Here is a 27,995-nt window from a genome sequence, read left to right as displayed (position 1 = left end):
TGAATTCTTATTATACATATAAATGCTATTTTTGTTGTTATTTTACCCCAAGTTTCTATCTGAGGAACAGCAGTAGCATACCGAAGTCAGTAATCAGGATTGCCACTTTTTCATAGACAATGTTGAGAACCATAATGACTACAAAGCTGATGAGTGAAGCAGTTACTGAAGTGGCTGTCTGTGGAGTCAGGTACTTGCGGATTGCGTCTGTTCCACTAATGTGCTGTGACAACGTTGCAGAAAATGCCAGGAAAACCGAGAGCCTATAGACAATGATTCCAATAACTGAAGCAATAATCAAAAGAATCTGCCAAGGAAATGCAAGAAAGATGTTAATGTTAAACCATTGGCTTTAGGAAAAAGGGAATTTGAAACGACTTTTTACAGTAGGCAAAAGAAAACCAACTATGTGCCTGTCATTCCATTGCCAGAGGATGATCAAATATGGTAGAAAGCACTAAATATAGAATCCATGGAAGAAGCCTTTTTTTTATGCACTGTAGTCAATGTGCAGCAAAGAAAATAGATGCTCTGGTTTATGTCTATATAACAAGGTTTGTACTGATGTAAGCGAAGATAATGAGATGTGTAATCAAATCTTACGCATCAAGGCATGTGATGGAAGAAATTTCCCTCTTTTGACATTGGGCAATTGGCATAGGATGGCAAATGTACTACCAAGTCTGCACTGATTATAGAGGGGGCTGTTCCTTCCTTCCTTCCGCATGATATTACAGATTACAGAACCTCCAAAGGAACAGACAAATATTAGGGCAAGTAGTGTGGTCTGCAGGAGTTGTAATAATGATCCACACACCCCATCTTGCTTGCCATCTCCTCTCTTTCTGCTTCTCTTCCTGCTTTTATTTCTTGTTACTTCTCTAGCTACTATTCAGATTCAGGTCCACAGAGCTGTGAATATTTTTTTCACTGTCTCTGCAAACTGCTATGAATCCACCTGCCTCCCCTTACCCTGCATGTAATGAGTGAAGTAGCACAAATGACAAACCCAGGCTAAATCTCTTCCCCTCAATCTGAGGTCCTGCCTATTTAAATCCAACAGTATTCTTTCCTTTGTGTTACAGACGTGTTAACGCTGAGGCTCCCCTGGCTGCCAGCCACCACTCTATATCCTATCTGTCTCTTGTCATCTAGGACAAGATCTTTTCCAGCTGCTGTTTGTGCTACAGGCAAGGAGGACACGAAGCATGCTATAACACGGAGTTTTTCAAAGTGACCTCTCTGGGCATGATCACCATGTTATATATTGTTTCATGGGTGACTGGACTGCTTTGAAGTTTTAGTTGTAATTAAAGCAGGAGCTCTGGAAGATTAGAGAGCACCCAGATTTGCTCTGTGAAGTGAAACAAAAAACCTGAAAGAGGTCCAGGACTGTGAGACATGATATTGAAGCAAATGGCTAGAACAAGCAAGATAGAAACTGGCAAGGAGGAGGGCATATAAACCAAAGTCTTTCCCGTACTCCCCCACAAAAACAGAAACATTTGTCTTAAAATAATGAAGGAAATATCAGTGGACCACATTTGCAAGCGTAACTCACAAGGTACAGCTGCAGGATATTTTGAAGTGCATTTTCTACTGACTCTGTGCTAATGAGTGTTTGGTGACTACAGCTATCTTCTTCATGTGGGTCTATACCTATTTGGCTTGGTTAATGAATCAGATGGCAATCCAGCTGAATCTGGTCCATTGTTACCTTTCTTTCGGTTCAGGATCTGTTTTTTTTTTAGACACTTGCTAGAGAGGTGTCTAAATTAAAAGAGAAGAACTGATTAAAAGAACTTTACCCAGAAGAAGACAGCACTCGTACAGAAAGTCATCCGCATGCACTTCCCACAGGCAGTGTATGGCACGTGTTCTTCTTGCTGTAAAAGATTAAGAAACAGATCAAGGATGCACTCAATCTTTCTTTTTTATTTTTTTTAACTTTTTTTTGCATGCTTCAATCTAACCCTTTACTACAATAATGACAGAAAAAGGGAAGGAAGTCCCTGGTTTTGTTTCCTTTCCTGCTTTGTTATCCTGGAAACTCACATTTATTCATGATTTCAAAAGTCTTGCCTGATTACAGGTATCTTTTGTGGGGGTTCTTTTTTGCTGCCCATTCTAAGATATAAATGACTTCCATAGAGGCGGAGTGTCCTCAGTTCTTATTGACTTCAGCTATGACAGGGCGCATAGTCCTTTTGAACAGACACATCCTCCTTCGCTGATCCAATATCTAAGACCATTACCTTTCAAACCTCATTGGCTAAAACTAGCAGGTGCTAAAATTCTGGTCCCTGATCTCTGCAGTTCTCAATTTATCCCATAGGAACAATGGAATAGCTTTCCCAAGGAAATGTCTGCCCAAAAGAGTGGTGTGAAAATTCACTGAGTATAGGATCTCTGAGGATCAAAATCATTATGTTTTAGCATATTCTTCACTCTTTGAACTGTCTGAAAAGGACTTTCCAACTATGACTTTATACACTGAAGGATTATAAGCTTTTAAACAGAACAATTTTTTTTTGTAGTACAAGATATTAAAAGAATATATATATAGAATAGTTTCAACTATGGCAGTTAATTTTGGAACTTTTCAAGTGCCCTCTAGTAAACATTAGTATGACGTGGATGGAATGTGAAAGCAATGCAAATGCTCAGATAAATGCTAGAGTGATATATTGACAGAGAATAATAAAAAGTGAAGCTGAGCTGAAGTGAGCTACAAAAGCTAAAGCTACTCAAAATGTATAACAAATAGAGATCTGAACTAAGATCCTCATAAATATGAATCCTATTTCATTAAAATGAGGATTACCCTTGTCCCTGTGAGTTTGCTGTTATTAATCATAATTGCATCCACATGCACTTAGCAACAATACCTATTTATAGATGGTTCAAACAGAAACATCTTAGATTAAAACCCCCTGTCTTGGAATAATATATAGTGTAACATCTTTCCCTCTACTTCACCCTTTTTTCCTGATGCAGTCTTAGGCAAAGATAGCAAATTCTCTATGATCTTGGCCTCTGGCAATGACACTGAAGCATTTCTTGGGGAATTTAATAAGGTAGACTTAGTCTCCTAAGCTGGGGGTGATGCTTGCTTCTGTTTATTTATGACACAGGAACCTAAGCAGTGCAAGCTCCTCAAAGCTCCTCAAGCTCCTACCTTAAGATGCCTACAGCTAGGTGTAAATTCCCTTCCATGCATCTGTACTTTATAAACTCACTATTTCCAGGCCAGCTCCTTGAAACACTGCTGATTTATACACCTCCAGTCCAGATTTGCCATTTTCCTAGTGTCCTCTAGCAACATATCTGTTGCAGTAGCCATCAACAGTTACGGGAATCTTTCTTACCTGTGTGATTTCATTCATTACTACATGAGTGCACCGAGCTTCATATTCTGGGCGAACTTGTTCTTCTTGCTCTAAGTACTCAACTGTGTCCCATTCATACTCCAGTTCAGCCTGCCGTCGCTTCCAAAACTCCAGAAACAAAGTAACTATCCAGAAGACAGACAAAAGGAACAATGCCATGTGAGTACTGGACACTGCTTGACCCCCTGTGCTATAACATTTGGCTTGGTTTTCCGTACAACTTTCCACAGGTATGGCATAAAACCCCATGGCTTACTGGCTAATGCAACGGTGAAAATAACTGGATCTACTCCTTCATGCAATTATTGCTTTGGATGCATAGGTACTTTAATAAGAGAAACCTGAACTAAATGATGTTGTAAGCACATGCTAAAGAATGCATACATATTTATTTGCTACTGGCTAAGCCTAGAGTATGATAACTTTGGATTTTGTATTATAGACTCCTTTTGATAAAGTTTTCACATGATGCATAAGAAAGCAAATTGGTTGGAGAGGTGAAAAGAAAATACTGGAGAGTGCAGGACATCTAGAAAAGAAAAGCTCAGTACACCAAAAATTGCCACAGGGAAAAACTTGTGTTCATTGAATCTTCAGTTTCTACGTGGACAAATAATCCATTTGCAGGCAACAAGAACCAATGATGGTTCAGGTGAAGGTGCTTAAACACAGCTGTCCTTCCTTCTCTGCTAGCACGAATATGATGAGGCCGCAGCTCTTTTTGCTAGGCATGAAGCTTAGAAACTCTCCTGGCTGGGCCATCAGTTCCCTTGGACTGTGCTCCTACAACTGGAAGCACTGGGGGACCAGGCACACAGATGCCTAAGGAGTACTGGCTAGACATGTATCCAGTCAAACTCATTACCTCGTCCTGAGACATTATGTGGTAGGTCTGGCAGCAGAGGCAATGAGAGTCCCATTGAGAAGGCTGGGAGGTGAACCTGACGATGGGTGTGAGTACCACGATCCCCGGTACCCCTGGATGCTCTGTTACTGAAGACAGTGCATCCTCAGATCAGTGGTGTGGCTCTGCAGCACTAACTCCAGGAGGAGTTAGTATCCCATCACTGCATTGCTCATTCTCTGGGAGTAATTAACCCTAAAAGTGGTGTTTGGACTTCATCAGAATCATGAAACATCAATGGCATGCAGTTATATTTCCAAATATTAAAGGTTATTTCCAAAATATTTTTATTCCCAAAAAGCCCCAAATTGAAGAATTTAAAAACCAGAAAATTCCATGGGCTGGGCTGTAAGATGACCTTGGCATCTACACACAGGCAGAACCCCAGGAAACTCTCCTCCCCAGATTATTCACAGGCCTCTTTCACAAGGACTTCTCAGCTACTTTGTACTTAGCAGCATAAAGGCCATTCCAAGCAATGGGCCATAAGATCACATCTGCCTTCTCCTGCAGAGCAAGATTAGTCTCCCGTAAACCTCTAACTGCTGCCCAGCCCAAACCACAGGAAGATATATTCACTTGGAGTATTGTGTACAGTTCTGGTGTCTTCAACATAAAAAGGACATGGATCTGTTGGAACAAGTCCAGAGGAGGGCCACGAGGATGATCAGGGGACTGGAGCACCTCCCATATGAAGATCGGCTGAGAAAGTTGGAGCTGTTCAGCCTGGAGAAGAGAAGGCTGCATGGAGACCTCATAGCAGCCTTCCAGTATCTGAAGGGGGCATAGAGGGATGCTGGGGAGGGACTCTTCATTAGGGACTGTAGTGGTAGGACAAGGGGTAATGGGTTAAAACTTAAACAGGGGAAGTTTAGATTGGATATAAGGAGGAAATTCTTTCCTGTTAGGGTGGTGAGGCACTGGAATGGGTTGTCCAGGGAGGTTGTGAATGCTTCATCCCTGGCAGTGTTCAAGGCTAGGTTGGACGAGGCCTTGGGTGATATGGTTTAGAGCAAGGTGTCCCTGCCCATGGCAGGGGGGTTGGAACTTGATGATCTTAAGGTCCTTTCCAACCCTAACTATTCTATGATTCTATGATTCTATACTGGTTTGTCCCAGCTGCAAATCCAGCTGCTGCTGGAGACCCCAGAAGTTCAGGGACTCCTTCTGTGACAGCCTTTCTGCTAACAGTGGAAGAAGGACACATAACATGGGGACAGCCTTCAGCCCCAGTGCAAAGAAAACTTCTACTAGCCAAAATCAGCCAGCAGCCAAGCTGCATCTTTCAGAACAGGGAAGGAGCTGCTGCTGGATTTGACATTTTCCTTTTTTGTCCTCAACCAGTGGGCTTTTTTAACAGTGGAAACAAATGACATTTCACAATCAGGAGATCCGAGCACTAATTCCACCTCATGCTGGTAATTTGTGGTGTCCCGTTTCACGTGTCCCTCACCACTGCCACTCAGTGTGGCCCAGGTATTCTGCCTCCGAAAATGTGATAGCAAGGACTGAAAAGAAATGCCTACGCTGGAAAGCATTTGTTTGTTTAGCTGATCTTGTTGAAGGATGGGATCAGTGATGGCAGCAAGTGAAGTGGAAGCTGCCAATCTAGTCACACCATCATGGGATAGGTAGCAGAAGTGCTGTTCCAGAGCAAAAAGGTATAGAGAGTGAGTGCCTGAGACAAGATTCCCTGGTGTTTTATGGTGCTTTAAGACCTTTGAAGGGAATACACTAAAAAAGAAGAAATTGCTAAAAGTGCGTTGATGATAATTATGCAATAATATATGTTAAGATCTACTAATATTTTAATTGTTTTGGACCAGGAGGTCTACAAAAGTATTAGAGGAAGGTGGAAATTACAGCTGGAATTGCACCATGACCATGGGTCATTTGGATTCGGTACAATTTTGACTAAATGTCTGAATTTGACTGGATTTGTAATGCAATTCACCTCTTTATATAGTGAACTCATGACAAGAATACCAACAGACCTTGCAGCCATCACTATAACCATGCTTCTTAAGTTTGTGATTAATTTTGAAACCATTCTTCAAAACAGGAAACAGAAATAATCTTTATATGACAGGAGAAGATTACATTAGTATCAAACTTCTAATTTACTTTTATATAGAGTATTTCCTGCTGGTATTTTGATTTTAGCATGTATTTTAAAGAAGTCTTCTTTTGACACTGTATGTTTCATCTTACGTTTCTTTAAAGCAGTAACTATTTGAAGCGCTTTAGGGGATGTTGGAAGTAGATGACCTCCAAGGTCCCTTCCAACCCAAACTATTCTAGGATTCTAGGATCTTAGGATAATAAAAATAAGATGTGTTTTGCAAAGAAGTAAATGATGTATTCTTGTCAGCATACATATAAGTTTAAAATGTTACATGAGTTATTGTATTCTAAGTATCCTGTGTACAGACCTAACACTGAACTTACTTTGGTAATCTCTGGATAAAACAGTGCGATAAAGGCCAGTTAACAAAGTTGTTAATATGAACAAATAAAATCATTTCTGGGAAAATGAACCTTGCCTAATGCCTTGAATACAGCAACACATGGGAAACATCCTGGTTTCACATGCATTTTCTCCACTAAAAGACACATCTAGTGCTTTGTAACCACTAGTTACACTTCTTACAGTCAGTTTCTTAAATAAAGACAGGAGGAACAAATTTCCTGGGAACTGTAATAAATGACTATTTTCCAATTGCCTTGTGCAGCCTCACAGCTGTTAATAGGCACAGGCAGGTCCAAAGCTCTTCAGAAAAATAACAGCTCCTCTGCCAGATATACTTAAGCATGTGGCTGGCTCCTGCTGCATGAACATGAGGCAGCTCTAACAATTTCTCCTGGACTTTCCTCCAAGTCAAATGAAACAAAACAGACACTGAAAGACCAACTTTAAGTCCTACAATTCTTTGCTTCCTTATGATGCTAAAAGGGAGTTCCTGTGAATGCGTGTATCTTCTGCTACATAGAACTACCTACTGCTGAATTCCTGAGTGCTAGAACATAAAGTTGTTTCAAATTTATCTATGTTTTCCTGGCTGATGCTGGAGGCTTGGCCAAAATTAGATGACAAACCACAGTTGTTGAAATCGACTTACCCCATATTCCCATAAATACTGCAAACACCAGTGTTCCAAAGCTATCAAATATACAGAGTTTCTGGAAAAACGGAAAAGAAAAAAGGCTTAAAATATAATTAACCATTTTTTTTTCTTCTACACTAACCCAGGACAGAAGCTGCCTACTGAACATGTCAATTTTTAGCGTTTATGTAGCTTAATAAACAACCTTTATTGATTACGTTTCCTCAGTTTCTGTCAATGTACACTACTCCACAGTAAATTAACGAAATTAAATGCAAAGCCCAGAATTAAAAATATAAGCCAAATATGCAGCAAGAGGATAGTAAAATGGTGTGCTATCAGTCTTCCTCCCATCTGTTGCATAGGAAGAGGGAAAACAGTGCTTCTGGTCTGGGAACAAAGTATAGAGTTATGTATTTTTAATACACCCACGAAAAGGCAATGGACACATCTGGTTTTCATGAGCAGGATGACAACAAATCAAGCCAGTTAGTGAAAACACATTGTGATGAGATACCTCTGTGGTCACAATTTGCCTTTTCTTTCCATCATAGCCTTTTCCCTGTGTTCTTATTTCTTTTACCCTTTAAATTCATTGAAGCAACACGTTAAAGCTGGACAAAATATTTTTTGCAAATAGCAAAAAAAATTGCAGTTTTGAGAGTGACTGAACCTGTGGAAAGGAATAACAAAAGGCTAACATTAGCCTAGTGAGATGAGGTAATGGAGAAAGAAAGTGAGGTTCCTCTAGTGAGGTTAGCCTCCTCCATGGCTAACAGGACATGGCTGTGTTAGAACTTCTATCATGGCCAACAACGCCTCCTTGTTCCCATCTCCTCCTTGATAACACAGGTTAAATTCAAGGCACGGATCCAGACAACATCTTTGGGGAGGGAAGGGGCAGAATTTAGAAATGTCAAAACATGCTTAAAAAATTTCATTAGCAAAATTCACCCACAGCTACTGAATCAGGACTTTAGGAATTGAATTTCCCATCCCCAAAATGAAGAAGTATCTCCAAATGAAACAGTGTTTCAATTAAAAATCCACTGTAGTCCTGTATCAAATATTTGTGAAATGAAGAAAAAAACCAAACCAACAATTTGTTTCATCTTAGATCAAATTGGAGAAATCGATGTTGTTTTTACTTTCCCAAGTCCAGTCGTTCTATCAAAAGGAACAACTACTTGAATATTTCTAGCAATTCTGCAGGACATCATTAGTGGAATAACAGCTTCTTTTTATATGCAGTACTAGAGAAAGTGCAACTAAAGTTCATTAGTGTGTTTATAAGGTGTAAATGTAGTTACCTTGGATGATTCACAAGTGATGGTGAGGTTCCAGTAGGTACATACTTTATCACACTGAGGGCACATTATGATTTTACCTCCTATGTTGGGATCACATACTTCTTGGCTAAAAACAAAACTAGTCAGTCACTTACCAACACTAAATTCTTTAGTCCTTTTTCTTGCACATAAGGACAGCACAATAATCTCAGGGAATTGAGAAATAATTTATCAGTCATCTGCTCTCAGGAATTCCCCACCCAGCCTGGCAATATATCCCCATTTCCATTCTTATTCCTCATCTCAAAAATGGATGACATAAGAGGAAAATGATTTCCATCCCTCGTACATGGTAGTAATTCTCAAAACTGGTCCCATCAAAACTAAAACCACTCTCCAAAGATCTCACACTTCAACAGGAAACTCACACTTGCATGCTCATACGTGCTACCATAGCAGGTCCGAGGGGAGAAGGAAAGGAACACTGCCTACCAGCTCACGGAATAACTGCAGAACCAAAATAGCTACCTAGTCCTTGTGGTCTTCTACAAAGGATCAGATTGGAAAACGTGCAGAGGGGGCTGCGAGGGCAGTTCAAAGAATGGCAGATTTGTCTCTTATGAGATGGCAGAAGAGTCGCCATCTAACTAATACGTACTAACCTAGTGTGGTGGAGGCTGACAGGTGATGTAATTACTTTCTATAAATACATCAGTAAAGTAAACACCAGGAAGGGAGATGAACTGTTTAACTAAATGATAATACTGGCATAAGGCTAAACGAGTTTATACTCCATTAGCCAGAGGAGTGGAGCTCTGGAACAGCCTTTCAATGTGTTTTCTAAAGATAAACACCATTCCAGAAGAGTGTATATAGTGTGACGGTCTGTAGATGATTTATCACAATGATGACCTCAAGGTCATTGTACCATGGTTGAATTTGTCACATTCTGATGAGGTCTATGCATCATCCCCTAATATATCCTAGGCAGCTGAGGCCCCCTGTGCTTGCTCATTCTCTACTCTTCCCTCAAAATAGAGGAAAGAAATTTTGCTGGTTTTACCAAGGTCTTTGGATACCTCTTTCCAGAATGACCACAGTGAAATTGATGTTACGGCTTCTGATTGCCATTCCTTTCTTTGTGTTTCTACACTAGGTGTGGTGAACCTAGTGCAAAATATAAATAAAATGAGGAAATAACAAACTCTGAGATGTCTATCTCTCTAATGGTCCATGGGCATCCATTACTCTTCTTATATTTTGTGTCTTTACTTTCAAATCCAGAACTGTTGTTTTCAGACCCTTTCATTTTGCCTCTTCTATTGTGCAGTATCTTGCAAACCCTGCACAGTCCCCCTCTAGAAGTGACTGATCAAAATTGCATGGGATATTAAAAAAGGCCTCATCAAGTACCTCCATGTGCAGTTGTCCTTTGTCAGGCATCCATACAGAAAACAGCCAACTCCTACAATCGCAGCTATGATCAGCATGTTAGTATAAAAGCCCAGCCAAGCAAAGTAGATTCCAATTTTCTCGCCGTAGTATTTCCTGTGGAGGGGAAAGTCTTGGGTTTTTTTTCCTGAATTGCAAGTAAATTCACATTTCTGTTTCAAATGTTTTGTACCAACTAATATTGTCATATTCCTCCGGTTTGAACTTTGGGATTGCAGTATGGCAGCTGGGTATTCCTATCACCACTTCAATGCCTTTATAAGAGGATGGGGGGCGGAAAGGAAAAGGAGAGAAAAAGCATACCTTGCAAAGAAAAATTTTAACTGGCTGCTTTTTCAGTAAGTGGCTTATCATGAAACCAAGTTCAAAGTATGCTCCTGTGCATAAGTTGATATAGGTGCATGGATCTGCCCTCAGAATTGACCTATGTCTCTTTGACATCCCCAAAACCAGACCTGCTACGTAAATTCCTAGTTCATTACTCCAGCCTCAATCACACCAACCTGATGAAATCCAGGGGCTGCAGTTTGAAAATGTTTTTGGGATGAGCCCATTCTCTGTAGAGAAGGTATCGTTCACTTGGGCAGTTGGGATCGGTTGACAGGTGCCTAAAACTAGACTGCAAAACAGAAAAAGCATGAGAAGAACATACCATTAATCTAACCAGCACAGATCAGTCTCATCTCAGCAGACCCTATGGCTCTGGCCAAGAAGCCAGAGCTTGGAATAGCCTTTTAGTCTAATCTGCTGCAAGCCAGGAAAAGGAGCAGGAAGGTGGCTCTGGAAAAGCACCAGATTCCAGGACAGAAGGTCAGAAAGGCACCAAAAGTTAAAGGAAACGCTTTACGTATGTGAGCTGAAAATAACAGAGACTCACCATTAAATTAAATCTAAGCACATGTCAGTGTCTTGGCACTTAGGAATAGAAAACAGAAAAGGATCCATTCTAATTAGAGAACAGGACTAAATTAAAATGGATTTTAAGTAGCTTTAGCATGCTAACATCCTTTGCTTCGAAATAATACTGTACTGGAATGAAGGCTGGAAAGTCTGAGGGATAAATCCAGGGCTTCTAGTCTGTGTTTTAATTTTAAAAGAGAGTTCACATGGAGATAATACTTGTGGTTTGTACTAGGTTATTTGAAAATCTATTTCAATAAAGCCTGTTTCATTTGAGGGAATTTTCCATTCTGTATCTCTGATGCAACAAGACAAGTGACAGAAATCTATCGTCTAATCTTGATTTTCAGAGGAGCCATGATATATAATTGTAATTGTATAAAAAGACAGTCAATAATTACTAGTCATACTGAGTCCAAATTCCCCATGCCATGATAGAAGTAGCCTGCAAGGCAGGTTTTTAATCTTTAAAAGGAAACCTTAAAATGGATAGTCATGAATGGTATTAATTCTATCCTGTAAAGCTTTGGGTTATTTACAAGAAACATGATTTGTCTTGATTCTGCCTTAAAGATTTCCTTGAAATCCGTGTAGGCCTCCTGAATATTTTAAGCCAAATCCAAACAGCTGAAGCAGCTACCATTCCTGACCTCCCATGTTCTCAGTGTCTTCAGAGCAGAACACTCCTTGGACACAGAACTCCAAGTGTGTGGGTGTGGGTGTATAATAGATACAATGCAGAAAGTCAGCCCTCAGTCTTTGCTTGCTGTATCCCATTTGCAGCTTAAGATGGAGTTTTTCCTTAGGCAAATACTCTGAAATCTGATTTCTTTTTCCCTTCATTTTCTTTTTCTGTTCTATTGGTAGCCTTTGTATACACAAAGATTTTCAGTATAATTTTCTTTTTGAAATGAGATGTGGCACTTTTTAAAATGTCAGAGTGTAGTCACAAAAGCTGGATTTCTTAATACTGCCAGGTGAAATCCAACCCTTTTAAGATTCTCTCTGCATGACTCTGACATCATCTGTGAGGTACTGGACTACCTGGACAGAGCCAGTAGAAACCTGAGTCTCCCTGCACGTATGTTGCACTGTTCGGGCACTGCGGGAGTGTTTCTCGCTGTGTGAGACTGTCACACATCCCAAGATGAGATTTGTAGTCTACACCTTTATTAACAATGTTGATATTTGATAGGAACTTTAATACTGAAAAACTCAGTACTAAAAAAAGAGACAATGTTAAAATCGATTTAGAACTGATGAGACTGTGCACCATGGGAATTATCACTCAGGCCAGGCACTTTACTGAACTACATCTCCCAGGGAATACAAGTTTAACAGCTCCTAAATGAAATATATTGGGTTTTTTTCAGTTATGGAGCTACATTTTTAATCAAAAGTGCTTTGAAAGAAAATCTCTTCAGCCAAACTCTGTCTTACTCAACTATGTGGATATAATGACCAGTCAAGGAGTAAAGCAATCAATAGTGCTTCTGTTTTTTTATATATACCCCACAGGTATAGTTCAGATCTCCATTTCAAAATACATTTTTGTTTCAAGCGCTGGACTTACATCATGAAGGGGAAATGCTGCTTTGTAGATTCCAGTGTCCAGTAATTTGTTAATGCCAAACTTTTTCACATTATTTTTGGTTGCATATTCCACACGGGACAGGATAAAATGAACCTGAAATTGATAAATATTTTTGTGTCTCTTGCAACTTGAAAGTGATCACAGTATACCTGTCTCAACACATAATCAGGTTAGGAAAGGGTAAGCAGTGCTAACAAAATCAATTGAATGGGGAACATAAACCATTCAAATTCCTCCTTTAAATTCAGGTGGAACAGAAATGGAATAAATGTAAGGTACATTTTCATTCTGGATTGTCCAGGCTGACTCATAAATGACACAGGACTACTGCATCCCAAATGTTTACAATTTTTCAGGATGCTTTCATGAAGGTAATTGCATGGATTTGATTAAACAAATCTTTTCTTTTTAAGATCAAATTCTACAAACACTCCATGGACTTACAATTCGGCTTCTAGTTGCAGGATTGAAAAACGTGTCTTTGTCTTGGACATAAAAGTTGGACAAAAGCTCCTTTTGAAAAGGGGCAGTGAAAAACTCTTGCTCAGGTTTGATGATATTTTCATCCACTCTGAAGAGTCTGCTAAACCAGTTGAAAGCTGAGTCTCGGGTTTTCAGGTCATTGGGCTGCAGGGGCAATTTGATGTGCAGAACCTCAGCATATGTGCACAGCACTTCCCAAGGTGCATGCACTTTCACAAAAATAAGTTTTTCATCCAAAACCTGGAATGAAAGAATATTAAAAATACGTGTTCAACAAAATGAAAGCAAAGGACTTTTCAGAACACTTTTTAAGCTATCCAGAATTTTCTTTCTCTTTACAGTTCATAGAAGACCAACTTAAAGTTGCATTCATTGTCCGTCTTATCAAATATACCATTGACTTCTGTAAAAGCACTGACACGAGGTAGAAACACTCAGGCATATAGAGGCATATAAAGGTATATTAAAAAAGACAGCTAAATGCTCCTTTAATGTATCTTTTACATATCTGCAAAGTATTTTACAAAACACTTTAAGAGTAGCAATGCTTTCTCCATATGGGTTTATATAGCCTGGCATGGCAGCTGTGGGTTTGGAGCTGTCAGTGTTTCCCCAGCAGCTTAAGTACAACCCCAGTGTGATGTGACTTGATGGAAGCAGTCTAGGCACACATGGATGCTCCTGGGCAACCCCAGTTTGCAGCTTCATAGTGAGAATGGGGAGAGGGAAAGGGAAATCAACTAAGACTGCTGAGAAAGACTGCATGGGACACTTTGGTCCCAGCTGCGTGCGCGAACCAGCACCAGTAAGCAGTGGGAACTTCAACAGCCCCTCATCTCCTGTCTGCACATCGCCTGCAGAACTTCTATTGATGCCTTGCATTACTGAGTCTCAGCCACTTTAAATTACATTACATAGCTCACTGGCTCTGGAACATCAGTCAGATATCTGATCTAGCCTGGGGAAACTTCCAGTTTTGAAAGTTTTTCAGTCATGACCACGGCAGAACTACTGAAAACTGCAACACATAAATATAGTGACATGTAAGTATAGCAAGAGGGCCACGTCAGACTTCCAGTAAGCGGTTAACTTACGAATGCGAAGAGCAAGACTGCATCCTTGGATGTGCAGTATGAGTCTGCACTGCAGAAACCAAATAAATACCATGACACCATAGATTCTAATTTAGGAGGAAGGGGCAAAATGACCTTTTCTGGAGCTTGCTGTAGACTGCTAAACAACAACAAATTTAGGCTGGAAATGACTGTCTGGGATGGGGAGACCCAGATGGAGCACTGCAACCCTGCAGGGCAGGAAGGAAAGGGGCTTTGAGGGCCTCTAACCCTTCCTGCAAGAGACAGCAGCTCCAGCAGCTGTTGTGAATTATCACAGCACTCTTGAACTGCCTGCAGGCAACATCGCAGCCCAAAAATACACAAAGCATGATAGTTTCAATCACTTGTGTGGTGCCAGGCCTTGCGAAGAGCATGGTCACGTGTAGGAGCCCTGCATTGCTCTTCTGGCAGGGGCATTCTGCCCCGCACACCCACTGGCTTCCCGCATGTCCTACACAGCCAGAATAGGGGGAGAACCTCAGAGTACAGCCAGTGCTTCCAAGTGCTGAACAAAAACAACCTCCCACCCAATAAGCACAATTCCGTGTAATCTCCCAGCTTCCCATCTTTTATTTTGCAGAGGAAAGAACAAACACAAAGTTTAAAAGATTTCACATCAGAAAACAGAGGCACTACTGATGGAAAAAGATGGGCTTTTTTCTCCTGAGGAGAGAAATGTTATAGTAAATTCATATATCCAGTTTCCTTATTCCCATAGGGGCAGCTTTGCTCTCAGATACGGCTGTTCACACAGGGAAGAGCACTCACCGATCTCGTTGCTTCAAGTTGCAAGCCGTTGTTTATCAGGTTTGATTCATATACTTGTCTCTTCCTCTGTTAAAAGGTATTGAACACCATAAAGCATCTGTTCAAAGTTTCACAAATACGTATGCATAGAAGAATGGAATTGCCTCCCCAAAACATCGTTGGGTCATTACCTCTACAGCCCACTTGGCAGCTACTGTGCTGATAGGTACAGTCTTACCTACTGATCTTGATCGGGTGTTTTTGTCTGGTACGCAACATTGCCCATATTCAACATTGTCCTCAAATGCAGCTACAGAGAATTCACCCTCTTAGTTTCTGGTACATTACAGAGGTTAAAATGTGTCCCAAATTTTGAATTTTGAGAGCAATTACTCCTGAAACTTGTGATCTTGTCTTTAGTCTTTAATTGAACTTCTGATGGCAGCCTCCCTCCCCACATTAATCTGTCCTTTAGAAAGTCTTCATCTCAAGAGCTTTCATACCACTTCTGATCCAGGAACCTGTAACTTTATTCTTCTTTCACAATAATCATACGAGTTCACACAGTGGTTCAAACTGTAGTAGCCTTCTACATTTTAACCTATGAATAAGCATCCTCAAAGGAAGTAGTCAAGAGCTATAGCACTTGAAGAGTCAGTGGTGTTATTCTACAAGCATTTAATGTCTCCTGAAGGACATGACAAGTTTTCCTCAGTAAAGATGAAATTCATGGATCATTTTAATTTCACTTCACAGTTACCAGTACTTGGCAGGTAGTGAGTTACAAAAATATCTGTCCTGTGTAACCTTATCTAGGTGTTCCTGCTCCGGCAGGGGGATTGGACTAGATGATCTTTTGAGGTCCCTTCCAATCTCTAACATACTGTGATACTGTGATATCTTGGCAATCTTGAATTTGCTTCTCCACACACATGGCCTCCCCCCCAAAACCACACAGACAAGCAGCCCCTCTCCCCTCAAAATACACACCATAAAGCATCTACAAGAAATTTTGAAACTTCATATGGACTAGTCAAATTTGAAAGCCATCTGCATCAACTGGATAGTTCCGCAAGGAGATGTTTATGAAAGTCAAGGGTGGCCAGATCTCCCTGGTCTACTGGCTGCATGTCAAAGTACCAGCATGGGTTAGGGGGGAGCACCTGCAGGTGGCTTGGGCTGGGAAAGGGGCTTCTGTGAGCAGTTTGCCAGAAGGAGATGACATTAATACACTGGGAAGTGATGGTTTTATGTGTGAACTAGGGTACCAGGGTAGGTTAGGCATGCAGCGAGGTTCCTGGAGTGACTGGGTGATACTACTTTCTTACTCACAGACTGCTTTCATTCCACTGAGCAATGTTTTTGTTGTTTATATGCCCTGTGTTTGATGGCTTCTGCACTTACCACTAAAGGAACTTAAAAGGAGAATGATCCAATGTTGTCTGTCACCTGGTTCTCTACAGTCAGACTAACTACCTTAAGATCTCTGCTTAAGATGCAGGCCTCTTGATACTGTGGAGGACCTGAATCAATGAATGCCCTTTATGTAAAGTCTTAGGAACTTTGGTAGATAGATGGAAAATGATCTTCAGGACTAGACCCAAGACCAGCTCACTCTAGGTGGGTAATGCTTCAGCCAAAAGGGCAAAAATCTTCAGGAGTTCCACAGGAACAGGGCAGTTGTAACCCCACATAAGTTCCATCCAGTTCTTTAATGTTTAAAGACTGCTGCAAGTCCCCAGTGCAGAAAAAAAAAGATCATTTTTCCAAAAACTCTAGCAAGTCTTGGAATTAATAGTCATAAAACTGAACAATAATATAAACAGCCTACCCCTTCCAAACTTCCTTAGTTCTCAACTGCAGCACCTGCATGTGGCAATGGTCATGAAGGACTAATTTCATATTTTGTTAAAAGGTACTTTTCAAATCTGTTTCAGGCTTTCTGCCTTTTTGCTCCAGTGAATATCACCTTCTTCTTGAGTTCAGGACAGGAAGAGACAAATCTTCCAATCTGTTTTCTTCTTTCATCAGTACTTTCTGCATTTCTCCTTATTCCTCTATTTTGCCAAGATAAAACCACAATCCCAAACTTTGACTGGGGTCTTCATAGAGGTGTCTCTCCATGTCCCATTAATCCACTTGCTATTGGTGACAGTATCATGCTCTTCATATTTTTTCATCATGTATATAACATTGTGTATATATATATGTGTAATATGCACACTTATATTATATACACCTAATACTTTCTACTGTCTAGAATCCTCATGGTAGCTGAGCTTGAAGAGGACATAATATAGCTGTTTCCTGTAACATCTAAGTCTCTTCCTTGTACTAACAGCGCTAACTTAGAATCCCAAATGTTAATGAGTTTTTTCCTTGCAGTAACACATTGCCTTTCATTTTTCAAGTTTCATAGGTAATAGTGCTCTCAATTTTCCTTCAAAGACAAAGGTTCACAGTTGTCTTAGCTTCTGAATAAACTATGTATTGATTTCCTCTGCAATTTTTGTTATAACTCAATCCCCTTACCAGATCATTAATATATGTAGTGAACAAGACAGGAATTTTGTCTACACCACTATTAACTCTTCTGCCTTTTCATCCTACCTCTTTGCTTCTTCCATATTCATATGATTTTTTTGTAAGGTGAATAATACCGAACCATGAAAATAATTCAACTTAAGCTCTCCTTTGTTTCAGCAAATAAAAAAAAGGCAGAGGGCTAAGTACCTGCTTCGTTTCTTCTTAGATAGCACAAAGCAGGGCAATTCTCATTTACAGAAGTCTAATACTGATTTTTTTTTAATCTTATAATTCAAATTGCTTTAATAATTTATTATGGCAAGGCGTTACCCAAATTAATTTTCCCTCAAAATCTTAGAGGAATGTTGACAATATTAAGGTTTCTAATAATGCATTAATGTAAGTACTGGGGAACAAAGCCCCTGGGAGGCTTTGCTAATTAGGGGCTTTGCTATTTTATATAAATGATTGAATTATGTGTATGATGATCTATGGAGGAGCTAGACTTTTACCCAGAGGAGTCTATAGTGGTTTTGCATTGACTGGGGAATACAGCATAAAGATATGATAGCATATTAGGCTGGAAGGTAGAGACTGTCCCAGCTTTATTTCAGTATCTGGCATTTTGCTCAGCAACCAGCAAGGCTAAGCTGTAATGATAATGTGATCGTGGTAATGCTGCTGATCCCAACCTGACAGATTTTGATGACTGAATGGCTAGCCAGTCGGCAAAGATACTACAAGATGCATATGTACACACCATTTTGAAGAAGTGAAAGCATATTGTAAGTAAATTCCAAGTTTTATAGGCATGTAGGAGGGTTAGCTCTTGCGAGCTGCTTTTTCACCATTGTGCTTTCAAAGTCTCGTGTCTTCCCCCCCTGAGGAGACTAACAAGACTGTGAATCTGGACACTGGTAGCAGACCACTAGCAGTTCTTTTCTCTGTGTTGCTTAAATGGTAGAGAGCACTTGCTGTGATTGACAGAAGCGACAGGAGGATGCCCACTCATGTCTTTAGTTTTTTTTGCACAAACAGAAAAGTTCCCTACAACAGTATCTGTGTGACTTCAGAAGAAAACTCCTAACAAGGAAAGAGTGCTTGAATATCCACCTCTGCATTACCTGACAGGCAACAGATAAATCACAGGCAAGAAGAGAAAGAGCATGGGGCCCGAAGCCAGTCTCATGGCTATCAACTAAAGGGAGTGGAAAGGATCGCTGTATCAACATTAGCTACCAAGTCTAATGGTTTCTTTGAAGGTCTTTGAAAGCTCTCCTGAAAGTCCCAGCTGTCAACATTAGGAAATTAATTGCTTGAGAAGCTCTGCTTCTGTAAGCTTCTTAAGTTTGAAGGTAACAAAAAATGTGAAGCAAAATATGCTATAAAGGCCAATACAAAAAACGTAAACGCAAGGAACTCAAAATACATATTTTCTGAGATACCCTCTGATTTTAATCAGCCTCATGATTTTCTGAAACCTGATTCATGACCACACAGCACTGGCAATACTGTAGTCTAGCCCTGCTCTCAACAGTGGCTTCTAGTCACCCTGTTTGGAAAGACCATTTCTGGTCTATGGATGAATGCAGTAACTTCAGAGTAACTCCCTCCTTCCATTTGACTTCTGTCATTCTCCCTTTTATCCAATTGTCAAAGAAGTAAAATTCAGATTTGGGGTTGCCTCAGGAACAGAGATTTTATTTCAGAGAGCTCCTGCTTCAAAACCAGTCCAACCAGTAGACACCAGGGTAGGTGTGATTCCCCTCCACCCAGTGCTAAAGGTCCTTTTCTTGATTGTTATCAGACTTCCTGGGTAGGCTGACTGAGCATACCACAGGCATGTAAAGCCTGCCATCCTCTACTGCTTAAAATCACCACATAAAATGACACTGGGGTACCCTTCTTCTCTGTAAATGCAAGTATCGTTCTCTCACCACAGGTATGACACATGCTAGACACTGGGAAAAGTACAATTAGCTTTTGAAAAGTTATCCAAGTTTTTTGTTGCTGGTTATCTAAACTAAACAAGTCTGCAAGCAGGAACTGTTCATTGTTTGCTTATGAAGACAAACTCCTCTAACCCTGCTGAGGATCTCTGTAAAATAGTACTTAAAAGTGTGTAATATTTTCTGTGAATTATAGTTTTCATTTAATTTGAAACAAAAATTAAAATCTATTTTTGTGAAGCACAGATTATTTCATGCCCGGAAATGAAGGTTTTGCCCATATTCCTAATTAATTTACTGACGGTCTTTCTGATTGTTTCTGTTGGGGGGAAGCAGATGGACTAGAATGACATTTTGCATTGGTTTACTTTGAACTCGTCTTTCTGGCACTGACGCTTTAACTTTCAACAATGAGCTCCTTGCAGACCCCAACAGATAAAACTGTCATTTTGGAGCATTCCTGGGAAGACTGGCTACATTTAATTTCTGCTCTGATGGTAACCTACCCTGACAAATAGGGTACATAAATTGTAGGTTTAAAAACCATACTTTGAGTAGGAATTCTAATTGCTTGCAATGCAGTTTCTGGAATATGCTTCTGACAGTTCGATTTTTGCTACTGCTTGCAAAATTAATTGCACACCAACTTACAAAGGTTTGGAATTTGAATTAAGTTGTACATGTGAACTGTATCTGCAAACATCTGGATTTATATATTATGTTAGAAACTTCCATGAAGATGCCTTTTTTTTAATCTGATTTTGCCTCCTTTAAAACAGATTTTGGAAACATGAAAAAGAGGGAAGCACAGCACCACTGCATCTGTAAGAGCTTCAAAATTCCATATTTTTGATCCTTCTATCCAAATCAAACCTATGTTTTCAGTTAATTCCTTCTGTAAGCAGACATTTTCCCAAGAATACTGATAATTAGTATCAATTAATGCTGGGTCATTTTCTCAGTTACACTTATGAAATTCTTCTGAAAAAGAAAGCCATTCAAATCAAATGCAATGATGGTCCCAGGACTCGATTCTTCTCTTACTGCAGAAGAATAGATGTATCTGTGCCCTGTTTCTCTGAATCCAGTTACATTGGATAACTTAGCTGAGGTCTGATTTTTGAATCATAGAAATTTAAAATCCTTCTGACTGAATTCAGTAAGCATCTGGGAACTCCTTCACTCTTGGTACCACACAAAACCACTTAGTCCAGAACACAGAACTTTTCATATCAGAAACATAGATCTGTTGTTGTCCACTAACAATTCAAGTTCTGCCCCAACTTCCATGTCATGCAACCAGGTGGGGTGCAGTGTGAGTCAGAAAGAATTTGCCCAGTGACTACACTGCTGATCCCTACATTTCACAGACCTGCAGCATTGCACATGGCCAGCGGAGACATTGCTGCTGACCTCAATGAGGTGAGGATTTCACCCTATGAGAACAGATCTGGATCTGCTATTAATAATAACCTGGAGCTTCCAAATTCTGTGAACCATAATGCTCTGGATAATAGCTCTATAAAAATGCCAGGGGTGTCAAAGAAAGAGTAGCATGAATGAAGAACCAATTTTGCTTAAAGCACCTTGAATTACACAAGATAGTGCTTATAAAATTTGGCATTTTCAGTTCATCATTGGTCAGAGACAGACAGTGATGTTTGCAGGATTTCAAGCTGATAGTAAATGGGAATACTGCTCATTTTGATTGTATTTGATCACAAGGGTAGAAGTCATTTGTCCCAGAAAAAAAATACAAAAATAAACGCCAATGTCAGTAAAGATAAGCTATGAAATTGGTTTTATGCCAAGACTGATAAAATCGGTATCTATCTTGGGCAACATTATCCCCACGCCACTCTGGGAACTGTGCTAGGCCAAAATATTCCTTTCCATGGAATTCCAAGAATGCAAAACTGTACCACAAATGTCCTCTTCCTTTCCATCTCAGACATAAGGTATATGTATTTCGTTCCTTCTTTTCAAATATTCTATTCATATTTATTTCTTTGGTACTTCTCAGTTCCTGTCCTTTCACTCCTAGGGTGGGTGTGAGGTAGGTCTTAGAGCAATGTCCTGCATCCCACTCAGGAGGACATACAGGAAGAAAAATATCAGTGCTGCCTGTACAGCATTTGCTTAGGAAGTGAAGATCTGCAGCACAGATAGCTTCCTCCACCTGCACAGCAAGTAATCTCAAGCGAGATGAAGGACCTTTCTGACTTTGGGATGACTAAAGCACATTTGGAGTCTGTATCACCCCAGTCACGTGTCTCGATCTCCTGGCTGTGCTTCTGTCTATACAGCTTTTGTTGTCCACTTTGCTCCTTGATGTCCTTCAAGACCATGAGGGCCTCTTTCACAGAGCTGCTCCCCAGCCACTCAGTCTTCACCGTATCGTATCATTAGTCTAATACACTCTCATTCTTACATATACTCTCATTCTCACATTTTTGCATATAGGTAGACTGCTTCCTCAGCACGCCACAGATTCAGTGTGGCTGCACATCTTTGTAGGATTGAGACCTATGGAAGCAAGCTTTATTTTTTTTTTGCAAGCATCTAGTGCATTACCCACAATCTCCAGGTCTAATTACTCATGATTTCCTAACATTAATGCTGCACTAAAAATACTACTCTATTGCTCCCACTTAATTTTTATCACTGCTTGGAAAAGTCACTCATTATATTTTTAAGTACATTTGGGCAATGGCCAAATATTATAAACATAAATGTCAAATGCTAATTGATAAAACCAATTGTTACCAAAGGGGCAGCTTTTTGTTTCTAATTACGTCTTTCAATTATTTTTTATTGCTGATCTTGTGATCAGGGATAATGCAACATCCACTCACTGCAGGACTCTTTTAAGCCCTACTAACAACATTCCTTATGGCTGCCCTGTTATTGCCAATGACAACACTGTGTAATGAATATCAACCAACTTAGCTAAAGGCCTTTTTACTCCTATTTTTCTCTTTCTGAACTGCAAATGACTATTTGTATATGAGATGCTTTCAGTGATACCATTGCCCTCACCGCCTCTACCAGAGGCTGCTGCTGCACATTTAGAGTTGCTGTATCAGAGAAGGAAGCAGGTGGGTGGGAGAGTGCAGATGTCAAAGGGACTACAAACCTGTGGATGGATATTTCTTAGGCAGTTCAAAATTAAGACATCTCAGTGGCATGGATGAGCTTGTTTTTTGTGGACCTGGTAACATAATGAATATAGTCCACTGGAATAATTAAAAATAAAAGATAAAAATAACTTATGATTGTTGTTCATGGTTGCTAAGAAGCACCAAGTAGAATCATAAAATCATAGAATAGTTAGGGTTGGAATGGACCTTAAGATCATCAAGTTCCAACCCCCTGCCATGGGCAGGGACACCTTGCTCTAAACCATGTCACCCAAGACTCCGTCCAACTTCGTCTTGAACACAGTAGGCACTGCTGTGAGTCAGAAATCTTTTGCAAGGTTCCCAGGAAGGGTAAGCTGTTGAAGTTTCAAGGGAAGGCGTGATACAGGGAGAAATTCTGGTGGCAAAATGGCGTACAATTATTTCCCATAAATTACTTAGGTACTTTATTGGGTAGAATGCCAGCAGCTATGTTCATAACTATGATTTGGAGCATCTGATCAGTTGCCTCCTTCTCTGGATTCTCTGAATACCGTGATTTTAATACTGAAGTTGATTAAAGGCCTAATTCAATCACTGTGGGTACAGAAAGCTGCCCTAGACTGACTATCTTGTGTCCAATTCTAACTAGGAACCTGATACCAGCATTTTGCTGATCACATCTCCTAAAGGTTCACTCAGGAGGGTGCTCTGAGGTCACATACACACTCTGACAGACACAGTGTGCAGCACTCTGCCTGTTTACCTAGCAACCTACTGGCTTGAGCTCACTCCTGTTCCCTGCTCAGTTTGATGGGCTTCAGTCTCCCAGCTCCCAAGAGTACTTCAAAGACATGGCAATGCAATCACTATTCTGGGTGAGGGCACTGTCCTTTCTGCTCTAACACCCAACAAATTAGTTAGGTTTATACAGAAAATAACTTACCTTTTGCTTTTTACGATCACTCCTCTTATGAGTCATTTTTCTACTTTCATCTTCATACACCAAAACAAAGTCAATTCTTCGTTGCCCATCACTGAAGAACAAGGAGTCAGGCTTACCATCAAAATCCACCTGGAAGGCAAGTAACATAGCCTAATGTGAAGACTTTTAGTTACCAGTTCATTACCTTCTTCTTGTTACACAGTATTCCAGTGAACAGAGAAATTTAATACACAGTGAACTCATATAACAAGAAGCCTGAAATCATAGAATCAACTAGGTTAGAAAAGACCTTTAAGATCATCAAGTCCAACCATTATGCCAGGACTGCCATGTCCACCCCTAAACCATGTCAACATGTCAATCTCAACAAAAGTAGCATGGAGCAGAATGGAGGAAAAAAAATATATGCAGTAGTTTGGCAGGTCTCTGCATGACATAAAATCAACAGAACTTTGACCTGATTTTGTTATTTAAAAATAGTATATTAGCTTTTGGCAATGGGAGGAGCATTGGGATTCAGCACCTTCACCAAATAATGTATCTGTCAAGTAATTTGTATGCCATCATAGATACAGTGTTAGATAGTCTACAAGATATGTTCTTACCTGACCGGTCTCGGTCATCTGCCAGAAGCATTAGCATCTCTGCAATTATTAATCCCCAAGCCCACCATTGCCCCAAAAACAAAAAACATGGCCAGGCTGGAGATGAACTCTCAAAATGGACACATTCTATGTGGGTTTATTTCTCTTTTTATACAAAACATCTCAGCAAGCAAACAACATCGTTGTATGCCACACACCCATCATGTTATAACAGACACCAAATCAAAAGGGTTAATATATCCATAAACCATTATCTAGTCCCCAGAGGAAAGTGAGATTGTCATATCCACTAATAACATCTTAATGTGTTACCTCACTTGTGAAATGACACAGACACATTGATAACAGGGGAACCTGAATGCACAAGTAATGATTTCGTAGTTTCTTAGAGTACTATTGCATGACACAAGTCCTCCTTTCAGGTCATCAGAATTGTCATGTTATATAATGAGCACTGAACTCTCAGGTACTTGGCCAAGTCTATCCATGGTGTTAATGAGGGCACTGACGCTGAAATTGTTAGGTATCAAATAGCTGAAATGACTGCATTGCATTATAGATGGCAAGATCTCCAAAACTGGCAAGACTCCCATACAGAATGGCAGACAAGCCTTGGCTTCCAGATGGCTGGGCATGCAGGGTGGCCCAAGGCAGGATCAGGCCAGGTGAAATGACCGAGAGTAATCTCTTGAAAATGCTGTGCTTCTGGGGACATGGAAAAGATTCCCAGATGTTGTATTCCTGGAATTTCCCCATCAGTGCAGGCCAAACTTCATGAGGGATGTCAGTTCCCAAGAACTCTGGGATGTCTGATCCACAGGACAGTACATGGGAATGTGATTATGGTGTCAGAAACCCCTTACGTGCAGACTGTAAAGGTTGTTCTTCAACTGTTGTGTAATCAAGAAGAATGCCAGTCTTCAGTCAGGAGCACCCCGGTTCCAGGGAACATACAGTGCTTTAGGAACTACATGTGTCAGTGTTTCCAAAACAAACTCCCAAGAGTTTTATTCCAAACCTCTCCAAACAGACTATTTAGTTACTGTTTATTGGCTGAGTCAAAACAGTCGACCAAGATGTATCTCCCCATAATTATGACAAAATTTCCATATTTTAGATAAACTCAGGGGAGTTTAAACTCACTGTTTTTTCACGTTGTATGTGCAAAGGCTGAGACCTGACACAAATAGGTCCTGTTAACACGGTTGCTTCAGTCTGAGCAGATTCTTGGTTAGAACAGTTTGAATCCCACCTGTGCCTAAAGATCTGTGACAAATCTGACAGCAAGCAGCTCCTGATATACATACATGTATGCATATATATGCATATATGCTGACATATGGCCAATATACACATATATTTCACAACCTGGCCTAGGATTCAGAAGCTACCAAGGCACTCACCAAATCAACATGAAACTGCACACTGTGAATAACGTTTTAAGAATAAAAAGCTCTCAGCTTTCAGACGGCATCACCAGACCACAATGACCCCGAGTACATCCATCCCCCAAGGCAAGTCACAGATGTGAATTTCTAACTTCCTGAGAGCTAGAGTTGGCATAGTCATGTCAAGCAATCCCTTGACCCTGACAAGCTATCCTCCCACTGAGGACTAGCCGTATGTGTAAAATGCAGTCCTGCTTTGACCATTTCCAGTCTTGTTTAAAACACGATCATGATGATTTCATGTTGACTAGATTCCCATCACACAGAAAGCCTCAACAACAGCCAACAGCCCTCTTGTGAGGCAGCTTGGTTGGTGCTGGGGCAGCAGCAGAAGAGAGGGTGATGGGAGCTGAGCCTAGCCAGGCACAGAGCTCAGCCCTGCCGCTTCTGCTATCCCCTGGGACACCAATAGGCTCTGGTCTGTGCTAAAATTACTCCATGCTGCAATGACGGAAACACAGAGCCTAAACCTTGTGATAATGAATAATGAGGGGAAATGCTGCCACTAAGTAAAGCAGAAGGTTTTATTCTTTATTCTTCATCTTTAGATCTTAGAAACATCATTAGAAAAACTTCTGCTTAAAGAGACTGAGTTTAGTTGTGAAATTCAAGCACTTGAAATCGAAAAGTAGTAATAGCTTCAAAGGTTTTTTTTTTTCCTACAGTTTTTTGCTCTTTTTCATAGAATCACAGAATCATAGAATAGTTAGGGTTGGAAAGGACCTTAAGATCATCTAGTTCCAACCCCCTTTCATTAGACACCTTCCATTAGACCAGGTTGCTCAAAGCCCCATCCAATTTGGCCTTGAACACTTCCAGGGATGGAGCATTCACAGCTTCTCTGGTCAACCTGCTCCAGTGCTTCACTACCCTCACAGTAAAGAATTTCTCCCTAATATCTAATCGAAATCTACCCTTTATCAGTTGTCCTTGTCCTGTCACTACATGTCCTTGTAAAAAGTCCCTCTCCAGATTCCTTGTAGGCCCCCTTTAGGTACTGGAAGGCTGCCCTAAGGTCTCCCGTGAACCTTCTCCTCTCCAGACTGAACAAGCCCAGCTCTCTCACCCTCTCTTCATAGAGGAGAGGGCTCCAGCCCTCTGAGCATCTTTTCCTGTATGATCTGTCCACAGGAGAGAGAAGAAAGAAATGGTGGAGAGGAAACATCAGATCAAATTTTGATCTAACAAGCTTTGACCATAATTTGTGATTACATCACTGTCTGAATATTTTTTCCTTTAAACATAGCCTTCTTTAAGCTTATAAAACCGATATGTAATAGCAATAACTGGCTTAACTGGATTGTTAATAACCAGAGAGAAAGACTGCCTGTTGATCGGTGTTTGGACTGAGGAATTTACTTACATACATGATTGCATTCACATGAGTATGTACATGTTATGATATACATACATATTTATGTGTATATGTATATATTAATACATATAAAACTGTACATATATATAAAGGAATATAGCTGAAAGATTAATCAATATTGAACTTCATGAACCCAGATAGACAGAAGTTCATACTGTGATGTGATTTCTATTTCTTTTAATCAAGAGGGCATTGTTCAATTGACCTATCCATGGACACTTTATGTAACAATAAAATAATAAAAAATTGATTCTTTACATCTGAATACATAGAATCATAGAATAGTTAGGGTTGGAAAGGACCTTAAGATCATCAAGTTCCAACCCCCCTGCCATGGGCAGGGACACCTAGCTCTAAACCATATTACCCAAGGCCTTGTCCAACCTAGCCTTGAACACCGCCAGGGATGAAGCATTCACAACCTCCCTGGACAACCTATTCCAGTGCCTCACTACCCTAACTTATGAAAGAAAGATTAAGACCTGCACAAATCAATTTTAATGTAACATTAAATGTTGCTCAATTAAAAGTAAGAAGTAAAACTCAAAAGGGAATATAATAGTTAAGGTTCTGACAGCCACGTTAACTTAGATGTGCGGTGTATCTTGTAATCCCTACTGCACAGTTTGCAATAAAAAATCATATATTATTCAACATAATTACCAGGGGAAAAACAGGACTGGAAGCCAAAAAGATGTGCTGTATTCTGAAGTTAATAATTCCTCTGAGACAATGTTTGGGGTTTTTTTAAATATGTAATATTATTTGACATTATTACAAATGTTATTATCATACAAATGCACACAAGCTTGTATGCACGCACATAAGTTAATGGGGCTGAAATTCAAATGTGTATTTTTTCTTAAGCATCAGTAGCAAATTATAACCCAAAATAATGAACAGGCCCATTGATACCTCTTTGTTTTGGAAGAAAAAACCATGAGGTCTATCTACTGCACTATCTAATTTTCTTAGCCTCAACATAATCACATTTTAAGTACTGATGGAGGCAGTGGGTTGTGCATTCTGATGCTATAATAATACCCTAGT

The 27,995-nt window shown here is 40.1% G+C and overlaps 1 protein-coding gene across 1 annotated transcript in view; it reads right to left on the bottom strand.

The window, feature by feature from the left end:
- The window catches only part of ANO6 (anoctamin 6), a 79,139-nt gene that overhangs the window by 15,214 nt on the left and 35,930 nt on the right, over positions 1-27,995 (bottom strand). Inside the window, exons 3-13 of the mRNA XM_061361192.1 lie at positions 23,518-23,646; positions 14,999-15,064; positions 13,077-13,355; positions 12,612-12,725; positions 10,642-10,757; positions 10,100-10,234; positions 8,708-8,813; positions 7,413-7,473; positions 3,369-3,514; positions 1,809-1,886; positions 82-307 (exon numbers count right to left, since the gene is read on the bottom strand). Of these exons, the coding sequence (XP_061217176.1) occupies positions 82-307; positions 1,809-1,886; positions 3,369-3,514; positions 7,413-7,473; positions 8,708-8,813; positions 10,100-10,234; positions 10,642-10,757; positions 12,612-12,725; positions 13,077-13,355; positions 14,999-15,064; positions 23,518-23,646 (1,456 nt within the window). The remainder of the gene's footprint in view (positions 1-81; positions 308-1,808; positions 1,887-3,368; positions 3,515-7,412; positions 7,474-8,707; positions 8,814-10,099; positions 10,235-10,641; positions 10,758-12,611; positions 12,726-13,076; positions 13,356-14,998; positions 15,065-23,517; positions 23,647-27,995) is intronic.

This window comes from Neopsephotus bourkii, unplaced genomic scaffold (assembly GCF_033783945.1).
Source record: "Neopsephotus bourkii isolate Nb327-2 ecotype Australia unplaced genomic scaffold, CSIRO-AGI_Nbou_v1 NB_1053, whole genome shotgun sequence".
NCBI lineage: Eukaryota > Metazoa > Chordata > Aves > Psittaciformes > Psittacidae > Neopsephotus > Neopsephotus bourkii.
The sequence above is the reverse complement of the archived record's forward strand: the minus strand, read 5'-3'. Positions and strand labels throughout refer to the sequence as shown.